The sequence below is a fragment of the Ambystoma mexicanum genome, chromosome 7p, assembly GCF_040938575.1.
Source record: "Ambystoma mexicanum isolate Mex_15411 chromosome 7p, UKY_AmexF1_1, whole genome shotgun sequence".
Lineage (NCBI taxonomy): Eukaryota > Metazoa > Chordata > Amphibia > Caudata > Ambystomatidae > Ambystoma > Ambystoma mexicanum.
The window spans coordinates 256,602,546-256,617,275 of record NC_090939.1 but is presented as its reverse complement, the minus strand read 5'-3'; the positions used below and the strand labels follow the sequence as shown (position 1 = coordinate 256,617,275).

General features: G+C 45.0%; 1 protein-coding gene across 3 annotated transcripts in view; it reads right to left on the bottom strand.

The window, feature by feature from the left end:
- Window positions 1–14,730, bottom strand: part of GART (phosphoribosylglycinamide formyltransferase, phosphoribosylglycinamide synthetase, phosphoribosylaminoimidazole synthetase) — a 1,418,226-nt gene that overhangs the window by 826,211 nt on the left and 577,285 nt on the right. For all 3 annotated transcript variants that reach the window (XM_069636266.1, XM_069636265.1, XM_069636267.1), the window contains exon 9: window positions 3,760–3,845. In XM_069636266.1, the coding sequence (XP_069492367.1) occupies window positions 3,760–3,845 (86 nt within the window). The remainder of the gene's footprint in view (window positions 1–3,759; window positions 3,846–14,730) is intronic.

Sequence of the window (14,730 nt, the reverse complement as noted above, 5' to 3'; positions counted from 1 at the left end):
TAGTAAAAGAAGCAACTCTCCAGTAAGAGTTAAGTTCTCTCAGACTTTACAGTACCTTTGTATTGAAGAAAACGTGCAGCAGATGACTTCTGTTCCTGTGCAGCTCTGCAGATCTCACTGTTCCTGGGCCTCAGTCGTGGGGACAAGAGGGAGAACTTCTGGGGACTCCTGCACTGCAATGGGACGGTCACCGCTCGCAACCAGCAATCTTCAAATCAGTTGCTGTTCAGTGTTTCAGCTCTTCGCGTCTTCCGCAAATAGCAACACCACGGTTCCTGGCTGTCGAGATGGACTTTCCTTGCTTCTGGGGTCCCGTACTCTGTTGAGGGGGCTCAGGCTTAGTTAGTCCTGCTTCCTGGGAGTCCGGATGATCTTCCTGGAGCTCTAGGCCAGCTTAAAAGCAACACACACAATCTGGTGTTCCTCTCCCTGGCTATACGGTTTCCAGCAGCAACTCTGTGGAAATTCAACCAGCTCTGAGATGGATGTCCAGGTGGCTTACTTTGGAGTCGATTGGTCCTACCAACTCAAGGGGAGAAGTAGTCCTTGCAGGGGCTTCGCTGCCGATACGAATTTGGAGTTTCAGCACAGCACATCAGCAGGGCTTCACCAGGCAAACCAACGGTCCAGGACTTGCAGCAGGCGTCCTCTTCAAGTTCTTCTTCGGTTCCTTCGTCCAGTGGCTACTCTGCCTTCCAAGCAAAAACCCTCGCCTTTTATTCAGTTCTCTCCAATTCATTCCAGCCTAGCTGTCATGGATGCTGGGCAATTGATGTCTGCTAGCCAATCTACGGTGCAGGGTTTGGAATGGGTGGGTCCGTTATTTCTAATGGTAAGGCCTGCTTCCATGATGATATTTGATATGGTGGTGGCATTTTCCACATAACAGCGTGACTTGAGTGGATTGCGATCTCCCCCCCCCCCCTCTGGTACTCTACTGCATCGTGGAAAGCCTTGCGACATGTCTAAATAACTATTCACGCCCCGGAGCTTAAGGGTGACCTCATTTAGCACCCTCAGCATATGGTAAGGCCTTTTGAATGTTATTTGTAGACTTATGCATGCACCTTGGTGTTTTTCGGGTGTCCCTCTTGAGGCTTCTGCTATTTGGTGAGTCTCCAGGCCTGTCCTCTAGGGCGTGTTAGTAGATCTGGACCATAATTGCTTGCCAATGGTGCTGCGGGCACCCCTTTCTTTTGCCTCAATGGAATCTGCACAACAACAGGCTGGTGCTGGCACACATCCTTCTACTATTCTGCTACGGCTTTTCTGCATGTAGGCTTGTGCTTTCCCCTCTCCTCCTACGCACCTACTTCCTCCAAATAACAGCCTTTTGGGCCATTTGCCTGCCCTCTTTTATATAGGCACGGTATTAAGACCGTATTAGCAATCTTATGTTGATTGTCGAACATGATTGCACCAGATAAATGGTAATTTTTCCCGTTTCCTTACTGTTCCTTGGTAATCCATGGTGAAACTAGCAGCCACATTGCGGACTCATTACCATCACGTTATTTAGAATCTGGAATCTTGTGAAATGTGTCCTTAGTAACACTACTTTGAGTGTTGACAATATACTAATATCAGCATTGGTATAGACATATATATTTTTAACTTGTTTTTTATCAGCTGTATTTGCACAACAGTGTTCTGTTTTGTTTGTTGACAGCCCCCGACGAATTTCCTTGCACATATGTTTGCACCTGTTACATTTTGGACAGAAACATGTTGGTATGAATTGTATGTATGTGGATGTATGAGTAATGGAGAATTTGAATGGAGCGTCAGATTAAGTTTACAAGTGCAAATGGCACAGCACATGACACTCATCTACACCACTGACCTTTTAAGCCATTGTGACTGAACACTTTGTCCTTTTGTTTAACTGTCTGAAACATTCTTCGCAATGTTCTTTACTGATAGTGTGTTGAATCATTTTATGGTGACATTTGGTACCGTTTAAATTTTTTATATGTTAATAAAATTCTTTAATTTTTTAAGTTAAACCCGGTGTGTGCTTCTGAATTTAATATAGCGGCAGCACTACACGGTGATGTCGGTTTTTGGTGTCATCTATGGTTTCTTACTGTGAAGACAGTTTAATAGTCCACCTAACCTTAATGTTTGTTGAAAAAGGTGCAGAACCTTAATGAGGGCCGGTCAGTAGTGGGCAGTGCCACTCCCTCAGCTTCCCTTTTGTGTGTAAAGGTGGCATTGGTGTCACACGGGTCGTTGAGATCTAGATTGAAGTCTCTGAGTAGGATAGTTTGGGAGTTTGGTTTGGTGTTGGAATTGAGAAGAGTTGTTAGATCTTCTTCAAAGGTCCCTATTGATCCTGGGGAACGGTAAATCAGATGCATGGCGACAGTCCGGGAGGCAGATAGTTGAAGTTTGACTGAAAGTAGTTCGGCGGAATGACATGAGGTTGAGTCAGTTTCTGTCATATTGAGGCTGGATTTGTAAATAAAGGCTATGGCTCCCCCTTTCGAGTTTTCTCTGTCTTTTCTTGTGAGGCTGTAGTTATCAAGGCTGGCTAGGGAGAGGCCAGGGCCAGCTGATTTGTGGAGCCAAGTTTCTGTGACGGCGAGGAAGTCTAGTTGGTTGGTTGTGATGAAGTCTGCTATTTCTGTAGCGTGGGTGACTAGAGATCTAGCGTTGATGAGGGCGCCACTAATTTTGGGTGATTCCATGGTGATTTTGTGGTTGGTTTATTTTTGCGTGGGAGGTGGATGAGGTTTGGCTAGCGTAGGTTTGGGTTTGAGGTTGTTGGTATGTGGCTTGGGAGCAGAGGTCGTTGTCTTGGTGAGTCTGGAGCCTAGTCTGAGTTCTCAGGTTGGTGGGGCAAGGTTGGATGGGTTTGGGCTTGCATGTGAACCGGAGGATCTATTGTATCGGTGATAGTCTCTCAGACGTGCGTGTGGGGTGGCATTATTGTGTGAATGGATGTTGTGTGGGCGTAGCAGGTATGAGGAGTTGAGTAGGTCTGGTTAGGTCAGTGAGTGACGGCAGTTTATCAAGGGATAACAGGCTGAAGGGCGAGTTGGTGAAGGGCATGATGGTGACCAGTTTGTGGGTGGGAGGTAGGGTGTGGTCAGGTGGCTTGATTGTATGAAGAATGTAAGTTGGTGTTAGGATCAGGATCGTAAGGTGGATGAGGCTTTTGATAAGGGCCGAGTCATGGCTAGTGATGAGGCTTTAGAAGGTGCCCTGTGGCGTCGTGGTGCACAAAGCATGGGCACAATGAATAGTACTGTAGGTTAAATGCAATTTGCACACAAGGCCTAGGTACGGAAGCAGTTTGCAGGCAGGGGCATAGGTGCAGCATAGGCAAAGTTCGTAGGCGCAATGATTGTTGCCGTAGGCTAGATGCAGTTTGCAGGCAGGGGCCTAAATACATATGCTGTTGGGGGCTAAATGCAGTTTGCAGGCAAGGGCTTAAACACAGATGCAGTTTGGAGGCAGGTCCTAAATATGTATGCAATTACATGCTAAATGCAGTTTGCAGGCAGGGTCAGAATACATATGCAGTTTGCAGGCAGGTCCTAAATACGTATGCAATTACATTCAGTGTGTATCAATCAGAAAACATGACGACATACACAACACACCATTCTACACACACTAAACATGCTGCAGCTGAAAAACCCCTTAGCTTTCCAGAATAAAGCCTCAGAGCTAAATGGGTTCCCAAGCACACCACATATCCAGCACAGTGCTAAGTGTAGATAAAAAGAAAACACGTAAAAGAACGCGACATACTTGACACTCTGGGTCCCCAAATCGACAGTTAAACTCTAGCACCTTCGGGCCTTCTTTGGTCAGCATCAAACCAGCATACAACACCCCTACGGAAAGAAAAGACAGTCACTGCCATTTAAAAGGGATACAAAATTAAGTATTCATCAAGCTACCAATCTGTGTGCAAGGGGCATTAGGTTTGTTAGGTAAGAATTGATGTAGTAACACTGTGTGAGACTACACAACACTTATCTGCTTGGTATTAGGTAACCCACCTTTTGGTATAGGTCTGTATGTTAGGCAAAGTTTGTATGCAGTACCCTCTGGGAACACTACAAACAACTATGACTACAGGTATAGGCAACCCAATCTTTGGTATAAGCTTGTACTACACAGTTTTGGTAGCGTGTTGAGCAGCCAGGCTTATCTCAAGAGGAGAAATGTGAGCTGTAGTGGAGTTACACAAAGATTCAGTTACAGGTATTCAAATAAACTCTTACACTCAAGGTTTCTTGCATAAACAATTATTAATGTATTTATCTGTCAGTTATAAAGCCTTCTTCAGAAGTGTGTAATGTAATAGTAACACACAAATACACTTCAATACTGTACACTCTGAGTTTCTGAATCAATAAAGACCCTTTTGGGATGGCCCACAGACACAACCTACACCCACAGGTAACTTCAATAACAAGGATGCTGGGGACATTAATATCTCACTGTTGGCTTTCAGAATACTCTTAAAAGTGGGTAAAAGGCAAAGGTTATTAGAACAAGAGACCACAAATATTCTTAAGCAGGGTAAACACTTTTAGATCCTCTTAGAAGAGTCATTCAATTCAATAGGCTAAGTCTTGGATAGGATGCAGCACTTCTGGTAGGTAAATGGAAAAGTCTTTGCACAAGTTCTTAGGAGTCTTTGATGAAAAGAAGAATCAAATGTAGGGCCACAGGCTGATTAGACTTGTGAGTTGTGGAAGTTACAAGCACTTCTACAGTAAGAGGTAAATTCTCAGACTTGTTTTACAGTACCTTGGTAAAGAAGAAAAGATGCCGCTGATGACTTCTGTTCCTGTGCAGCTCTGCAGATCTCACTGTTTCTGTGCCTCAGTTGTGGGGACAAGAGGGAGGACGTCGGGAGACTCTTGCACTGCACTGGGACTGTCAAAACCTGCAACCGGCAAACTTCACTTTCAGTGGCTGTTTCGCATTTCAGCTACCGCAAATAGCAACAACGCAGTTCCTGGCTGTCAAGGAGCACTGTCCTTGCTTCTGGGGTCCCGCACTCTGCTTCGTGGGAGTCCGGAGGATCTTCCAAAAGCTTTAGGCCAGCTTTAAAAGTAACGCACACAATCTGGTGTCACTCTCCCTGGCTATACGGTTTCCTGCAGCAACCGTGAGGAAATGTAACCAGCTCCGAGATGGGTGTCCAGGTGGCTTACTTTGGAGTTGATTGGTCTCACCAACACAAAGGGAGAAGTCGTCCTTGCAGGTGCTTCTCTGTCGAAGCGAACTTGGCATTTCAGCACTGCAGCAGGGCTTCACCAGGCAAACCAACGGTCCAGGAGTTGCAGCAGGCATCCTCTTCAAGCTCTTCTTCAGTTCCTTCGTCCAGTGTTCGACACTGCCTTCCAAGCCAAAAGACTAGCCTTTTATTCAGTTCTCTCCCATTCATTCCAGCCTAGCTGTCAATGTCAGCCAGCCAATCACCATCGCGTGCATTTGGGTCTCCTAGCACCTGCCTCACTTCCTGCCTACCCCAGACACACTGGAGCCAGAGGCGGGCTTCACTCCTGAATCCCGCCAAAGGCGAAATTAACAAAAAAAAACCAAACCTGGTTTAGCGCGCAGAAAAAATCTCTAAAAGGACCTTTCGACAAAGACATGGTGAAAAAAGAAGACTGGTACCATTTTGTCATAGATGGCTCTGCACCATTTTGAAAAAGATGGCTCCCGCGGTTGCTTTACCGGAGCTGCGAACACAGCCCGCGGTAAATGCAAACCATGGTAGTTCAAACGAAACCACTGCCACCAGCCATTCTGTGAGGAAAGGGTAACATAAAAATGTTACAGGAGCATCTAGACACAGGGGATACTAAGTAGCCCCTCCAGCACTCTATTGTAAGATAGTGTGTGCTGGGTCTAGAAAGTTACAACGGTAAATAAAGTCAATTTCACTTTACTGCTCTGGGAAGTAGTTTAACCCGGAAAAGGTATTTAAACCTAGGGAAATCTGAAAAACTTCCATGTGCCACTGCACTGAAGGTGCTGTGTGACACAATGTAAAAGATTATGCCCATGGAGTTTGTCAGACTCGATAACCAAAAGAAACACAGAGGTAAAATTCACATTAAAATACATGAGAGGGTGGGGAAAAAGGGTCACACACTCTCCAGGTTAAAAAATGTTAAGTCCTCAGAATCCAGCAAAGTTGCTGGGGGCCTTTAAGGTGGAGGGAATTAGCACATTTTTGAGAATTCTCCTTAAGACTCGTCCCCCCAGACTAAGGGACCGGAGAATTTAATCCACCCCTGGATGAATCTCCTTACTCCAGTCGGTCATACTTTCTGGAGAGACCATCAGCATTTTGGTGATTACACCCAGACATGTGTTCAATGGTAAAATCAAACCCCTGTAGGCTGATTGATCATCTTAACAATTTAGGATTCTCCCCCTTCATCTGCATAAACCATCTCAGGGGTTGGTGGTCTGTTTGAATCACAAAAGTAGATCCAGACAAGTATGGTCTAAACTTCTTCAAAGACCACACAATGGCAAAACATTCTCTTTCTATGGTTGCCCACCTTGTCTCAGGTTCTTTCAGTTTTCTACTGATGAAGCAGATTGGGTGTTCCCTGCCCTTCTCATCCAGCTGACTGAGAACTGCACCTATACCTGTATTGGAAGCATCTGTCTGTACAATAAAGGACTGGCTGTAGTTGGGATCTCTTAAGACTGGAGCTCGACAAAGGGCTTGCTTAAATTCTTCAAATGCTTTAGTGCACTCCTCATTCCACCTGACCTTTTTGGGGAATTTGGGTGAGGAGATCACATTCAAGGGAGAAGCTATAGACCCATAGTTCTCAATGAAGTAACCTGTGAGCCCTAGAAAAGCTCTCACTTGGGTTTGGGTAGTAGGGGTGGCACAGTCTTGTACAGCCTGTACATTGCTAGGCAATGGCCTTATTTCACCTCCTCCTACCTCATGTCCAAGGTAGACCACTTTACTCTGACCAATTTGACATTTACTTGCCTTTATGGTCAGATTGGCCTGCTCAAGAGCCTGCAATACAAATCCTAGGTGGTCTACATGTTCTTTCCAAGTAGGGCTGAACACTGCAATGTCATTCAAATATGACATGCATAAGTCATCCATCCCATTCAAAACATGATTCACCATCCTCTGGAATCTAGCAGGTGCATTCTTTAATCCAAAAGGCATAACCCTAAACTGGTAGAGGCCTCCTATGGTTGAACATGCAGTTTTCTCCTTGGCATGGTCTGCCAGAGCCATTTGCCAATAGCCTGTGGTTAGAACAAAAAATAAACTGAGGTGCTTGGCTGAAACAAGTTTGTACACAAGCTCATCTGTCCTAGGTAAAGGATGGGCATCAGTTATGGTGACTGCATTAAGGGCTCTATGGTACACACAGAATCTCAATTCCTTGGATCCTGCCTTTGGTACTAGCACAACTGGACTAGAACATGGACGTGTAGATGGTCTATTATCCCTAGACCAAGCATCTTGTTGACCTCTTCCTATATGTGGGTTTTTACATGGTCTGACATTCTGTAACCTCTGCCTTTAACAGGTAAACAGTCACCAGTGAGAATCTCATGCTGGCCCCAAGGGGTCAAGCCTGGTGATAGCGAAAACAGAGGGGCAAACTGATTTAACAGAGCTTTGCACTCCTCCTGTTGTTCCAGTGTCAGATCAGAAGAGAGATTAACTCCTATCTTCCCATCTACAGGTTGTCCCCTGAGGAGGTCAGGTAGAGGCTCACTCTCCTCCTCTTCTTCCTCCTCCTGCTGATCAGAGGCTAGAAGCAAAGCTCCCAGGTTTGGTCTAGAGACATAGGCCTTTAGGCGGTTGGTGTGAAAGACCCTGGGGGCTTCCTTAGGATTACCTAAGTCCACCAAATAATTGACCTCTCCAAGTTTTCCCACAACCTTGAAGGGTCCAGTCCATGTGTCCTGTAAGGCCTGCTGCCTTGTAGGTACCATAACTAGAACTAGCAGGTCTTGAGTAAACTCAACCATGTTGGACTTCTGGTCATGCCAATGCTTCACCAGAGCCTGACCTGCTTTCAAGTTATCTGAAGCTTCTGTCTTCATTTGTGTCATTCTCCTTCGCAGACCTAACACATAGTCAGTGACTCTCACTGGCTTGGGGGAAGGAGCACTCTCCAACCCCTCCTTGATCAGGGCCAATGGACCTCTAACCGGATGACCATAGAGAAGCTTAAAGGGACTGAATCCAACCACTTCCTGAGGGACTTCTCTATAAGCAAAGAGAAGTCATGGCAGTAGAAGGTCCCCTTTTCTTCTAAGGGGTTCTTCTAAGGCACCTATCATGCTCGTCATTGTTCTATTAAATCTCTCTACCAACCCATTGGTCTGGGAATGGTAGGCTGTTGAGAACTTGTAGGTCACTCCACTGTTTTTCCACATGGCCTGGATGTAGAGAGACATAAAATGTGATCCCCTGTCAGAGATAACCTCTTTAGGAAAACCTACTCTGGTAAACATACCAAGTAGGGCCTTAGCCACGGCCTGAGCTGTGACAGTCCTCATAGGTATTGCTTCAGGATACCTAGTAGCATGGTCTACCACAACCAAATTAAATTGGTTGCCTGAAGATGTTGGAGGGTCTAAGGGACCCACAATGTCGATCCCTACCCTCTCAAAAGGAACTCCCACCAGTGGGAGGGGCATCAAAGATGCCACATTCTTGGCTCCACTCTTGCCAGATGTCTGACAAGTGTGACGGCTTCTACAGAATGTATCTACATAAGACCCCAACTTAGGCCAGTAGAAATGGAGAAATCCTTTTCTTAAAGCTTAAAGTGACCAGCTAAAGGAATCTCATGGGCTAACTGTAGAAACTGATGCGTCACCTGCTGGGGCACTACAAGTCTTCTGTAGTCTCCTGAGGTCGACTCATTAGGTTCACTGTAGAGGAGGCCATCCTCCAGGTATACCCTGTACTTCCCTGGCTCTTGCCCGTTCAGCTGGGAAGCTGCCTGTTGGCGAAGTCCTTCAAGATAGGGACACTCTTTGACCACTGCTGAAGTCTGCCCTACAGGGGCCAACTTCTGCCAGTAAAGACTGCAACTCAGGATGGTCTTTAGGATCCAGATCAACAGGGGGGGAAGGTCTTCTTCCAGCTCTGAGACCTCAGTAGCTGACTCAACCTCTCCTGGTTGGATCTCACACTCATACTGCACCCCATTGTCAGTTCTTGCGTATATTACCATTGTTTGACTGCATATCTCTGTTTTTCCAGTCAGTTATCCTCAGACACATCTGAGACTGCCGGCCCCCTATTGAGTGATGATCTTCACTCACTCGGGGGTTCAGGCAGCCCAGCTGCATTCCAGCGGCACAGACAGGTTAGACCGTCCTTCCTTCAAATAAGCACTTTATTGTGATGCACTTTATCTTTATATCAAAAATAAGCTAATATTCAATTATACAGATTTAATATGTATTTTATAATGTTGAAATTATGATAAAATAATTCGTTTTTAAGAAAATTCTGCCTTTTCTGGGTTGATCTGTAGTGTAAGTTCTGGTTTCTTTTTTGTCATTTTTGTTGGTTTTGCCTTGCTTATTAAGCATTGTTCTGCTTGACATGCCTTCCGTTTGAATATGGATCTCACACTTGGCCTCAGCTGGTGGAGTAGTCACAGGTGTGACTTTGGACTGTCCTCTCGGGGATGTCCTGGTTTGATGCACAGGAGGGCTGTCTTTCTTGTTTCCTGAGACCTTGGGTTTCCCCTTTGGCTCTTTCTTCCTGGAAATAGAAGGTGGCTCATCCTGTGGACAGGGTGTTATAGGTTCTTCTGTAACAACCCACTGAGAGTCATTTAAAGTGAACTCTCTGGCCTTCCTAGTCTGCTCCTGCTTCCTTTTACTGGGAGGCCTGGGGGTCTTGCTACAACTCCAAAAGTTTTTAAGTCATTCCCCAGCAGGACTCTCCCAGGCACCTCACTTTGTACACTGACAGGTATTCTTACAGTCATTTTGTTGCACTGGAGGAGAGCTGGTAGTATTGGAACCCTCTGGATAGGGCCTTCAGCAAGCTTAGTGGAACCTTTGGGTGCCTTAGCAACACCCTCAGGTTTGAGAAAGGTTTCATCCACCACTGTGATGCTGGCCCCAGTGTCTCTAATGGCAGGTGTCTCCTATCAATTTACAGGTACACTGTCCTTGTAGTACTATTTTGTGTTATCTGGTATAGAGTTATACACATCTACATTCTGCTGTTCCCACAGACCCAGGCACACTAATGAAACACTGGCAGAGACTTCAATGGGGTCTTCAGCCAATAGCTGAAGGTTTCCACTTGCCATATGTACTTCTCCCTCACGGAAAAAGGCTAAGAAGGCAGTGTGGATCCCTGAAGGTTTACCCTTGCATCCGGGATCCCCTTTCACATGGTCAGTAGACCCACAAGCATAACTTTTTCCAAATGTTTTGACAAATGGGGGCTCTGCTGACCTCCCTCTGGTTTGGCACGAGAGGTTTCACTAGACTGACCTGGTTTCTCATGTGTCTTACCCTTCTTATGTTTGTGGCCCTCTTTGGATTGGAGGTTTTAGAATTTTCTTTGTCATCTTTCTTGTGCTGCTTCCCTTCATCCTTCTTATGAGTGGCCCCAGAATCCTTGTGTGTAGCCCTGTTAGCAACCCACAAGTCAGCAGCTTTAGCTAGCTTCTTGGGATCAATCTCTTTAGAGTCAGCCAAGTCCTGCCTCAGCCCAGGAGAGCAGCCATCATAAATAGACTCCAACAAAAACAGATGTCCCATTCCTTCAAAAGAGTTCACTCTGTAACCCTTAATCCAACCATCTAGGTTTTTCAAACATTCACACACCCAGATAGCCCACGGAGTACAATCAGTCTTTTTGAGGGTCCTAAACCTCTTAAGGTACTGGGAAGGAGTTTTCCCAAATCTAGCTATCAAAGCTAGCTTCACATTTTCATACTCCAATCTTTGAAGTTCCCCCACCTCTATTACAGCATCATTTGCAATCTGGGGGAGTCTAGACAAAAGCCAAGGAATCAACTGATTCCCTGTGAAACCCTGAATCCCATAGTTATATTCGAAAGCACCAAACCAATCCAAAATATCAAGTTTCACATCATACATACTCACTGCTTCTTTAGGCATGCAAGATCTCTTTGGACTGGAATACCTAGAAGACTCTGGGATAGAAACATTTTCAAGAGACAATTTCTTCATTTCAAGAGCATCTTGCATTTCTAATTCCCTTAGTTTGATGTCTTGATGTTTGTTTTCAGATAACAAGGGGGATCCTGGGAGACTCTCTGCCAGACATGTGTCCTGGTTACAAGAGCCTTACCCAGAGTTTTTAGCTCACTATCTTTCACAGAGAAGAAATATCCCAAACATATCAGTCTTTGTCCTGCCCTGTTTGTTTTCAGCTTGGAGAACTCAAGTCTCATTTTTTAAAGCGAGACACATTCTGGACTCAGTACTGGACCTGGTAAGGTTGAGGCATAAGGGCCTGTTGAGGTAAAGAGGTGCTCTCGTCCCAAGACACCTAACTCTTCAGACTCTTCAACAATATTAGAGTTAGACTCTGAACTATCATCATCCTCATCATTTTCCTCATTTCCTGGGATAGTAGGTGTGATCGACCTACTACCCAGACTTTGATTACTTAACAAGCTTGCAATGAGTTACTTTTTCTTTCCTTTAACAGGGAGAGACCTGACTTTACATATTTCTTTCAGTTGCTCTACTGTTAAAATGATCAGGGCTTCCTGCCTGAAGTTATCCACATCTGGCATGTTACAATTGCTTTTCTAGTGGAGCTTAGCCTTGCGTTGGTTTTTAGTTGAACAAAAGTAAAGCAAACTCTCAATGTAATAACTGTACAATATATCCTCCAAGCCTGCCACCAGTGTTAGGCAAAGTCTGTATGCAGTACTCTCTGGGAACACTACAAACAACTCTGACTACAGGTATAGGCAACCCAACCTTTGGTAGAAGCGTGTACTACACAGTTTTGGTAGCGTGTTCAGCAATCAGGTTTATATTAAGAGGGTAAATGTGAGCTGTAGTGGAGTTACACAAAGATTCACAGTTACCCGTATTCAAATACACTCTTACACTCAAGGTTTCTTGCATACACAATTATTCATCTATTTATCAGTCAGTTATAAATCCTTCTTCAAAAGGGAGCAATGTAATAGTAACACACAAATACACTTCAATACTGTACACTCTGAGTTTCTGAATCAATAAAGACCTTTTTTTGATGGCCCACAGGCACAACCTACTCCCACAGGTGACTTCAATAACAGGGGTGCTGGGGACATTAGCATCTTACTGTTGGCATTCAGAATATTCTTAAAAGTGGGTAAAAGGCAAAGGTTATTAGAACAACAAGAGACCACAAATATTCTTAAGCAGGACAAACCCTTTCAGATCCTCTTAGAAGAGTCATACAATTCAATAGGCTAGGCCAAAGTCAATGGGCAAAAGTCTTGGATAGGATGAAGCACTTCTGGTAAGTAAATGGAAAAGTCTTTGCACAAGTTCTTAGGGTCTTTATTGATTCAGAAACTCAGACTGTAGAGTATTGACGTTTATGTGTGTGTTACTATTACATTGCTCCCTTCTGAAGAAGTCTTTATAACTGACTAATAAATTAATAATTGTTTATGCAAGAAACCTTGAGTGTAAGAGTTTATTTGAATACGCGTAACTGTGAATCTTTGTGCAACTCCACTACAGCTCACATTTCCCCTCTTGAGAAAAGCCTGGCTGCTCAACATGCTACCAAAACGGTGTAGTACAAGCTTATACCAAAGGTTGGGTTGCCTATACCTGTAGTCATAGTTGTTTGTAGTGTTCCTAGAGGGTACTGCATACAAACTTTGCCTAACACTGTACTACACAAGTTGGTAGTGTGACTGAGCAGCAAGGCCCATCTCAAGAGGGGTAAATGTGAGCTGTAGAGTTATAGCAATGGAATTTGTAAATACAAGTAGCCAAGTAACACTTACACTCATGGTTTAAGTTATAAATAGTTATTTAACAAATGTTTAAATAAGCGTTCTTTAAAAAGGGCAAGGTATGTAACAATCAAATATACTTTAAAATACTTTTACTGAATCAGCACAAATTAGTGGATATTCTTTGGCTATGCTTTTTACACACTTCCTACAGCTGGCGGTGAAGTCATTCTAAAGGACAGTAATGGCATTTATATATCACTAGTTATACTTTGCAGATTCTGAGGTTGTAGAAAGGAAAGGTTAGAGGAAAGAAAGGTTAAACAGGTTCTCAGGGCATAAGAGTATACTTAAATCTTCCAATGAAGTCTAGACAAGTCTTTCCCAGCAAGAACAGTCTAAAACAAGTTACCACCTATGAGGGACAGAAATATCACTAGAAGAGTCTGCAGAGAGCCAGAACAGCCAAAGTCAATTGGAGCACAGTCTATGGAGCAGAGTTCTTCTAAGATAAAAAAAAGTATTGCACAAAGTTAGAGAGTTTTGTAGAAATCACGTGTAGGGTCACAAGCTGTTAAAAAGCAGAGTTGTAATTAACTATAAGGGTAAGCCACTGCAAGTCTCAAACGAGAAAAAGCAGAGCTAAAGAAGACACTGAGGTAAGTACCCCAAGTCTAAACAGTATCTCTGGTTTGATGAAGAGTGGTCCAGCTTGATTCGGTCCGGTTGCGGCGGTGCAGACCCTGGGTTCCTGAGCCTCAATTGTGGGGACAAGAGGGAGGACGTCTGGAGGGCTCCTGTGGCAGCAATTTGGAGGTCGCCGGGAGCTAAGGGATCTTTTCAGTTTCAGCGCTCAGTAAACAGCACCACTGCGGATCTCAGCTACCTTCACTTGTTGGGTTACCTTCACTCCTTGGGTCCTGCACTCTGGTGAGGGGACTCTAGCTCTGTTCGTCCTGCTTCTAGAGGGTCCTTAGGAGACTCCTAGAGCTTCTGGCCGAATTTCAGGCCAGATTTCAGACGTTGGTCTCGACTATGGATTTCTCGACCCCCTGGCACTCAGTTCTTGCAGCAGCAAAGTAGTACAGCCAATCAGGGAAGATGGTCCAGTGGCTTTCGTCTTGGGGTAAGTTGGTCCCACTAACCCAAGGGAAGAAGTAGTCCCTTCTCTTATCGAGCAGAAGAAAAGTTACTTACCAAATGGTAACCTTCTTTCGATTGGACGTTCCTCCAACGTATTCCACATCTTTGACATGTAATGTCCACAGCTGTGTACTTCTGAAACATTTTCGGCAGAGGGCGTCCTGCGTCGATGGAGTCGGGTCGATGTCCCTCGAAGGACTCCGTCGAGGGCAACGTCACCGGATGTTATAAATAGGACGCCAGGCGCCCGTAGCCTCAGTTTATGTTTTTTCCTCCATAACGTGTGACATGCACATATTCAATGCCTGCTCGACTGCACATATCCTTGCGGAAACCTAAACTGCAATCGCATAGGAAATTCTCCAGAGGGGCAGCAGTGGGAATGACCAATCCACTACGAATGCGTCTCCTAAGGCTCCTCTCGGAGGAAATTCCCTTGAGCAGAAACTCTTGCACTTTCGGTTGGCACTGGTGGCGAAGTGATCCACTTGTGGGGTTCCCCAAAGGGCGAATATCTCCAGAAGGACTTCCTGAGCCATCTCCCACTCTTGAGAGATCGTGCTCTGCCGGCTCAGAGCGTCCGCTGCTGCATTGTCCTCTCCGGCCAGATGAACTACCCAGAGCGAAATTCCCTGCTGGA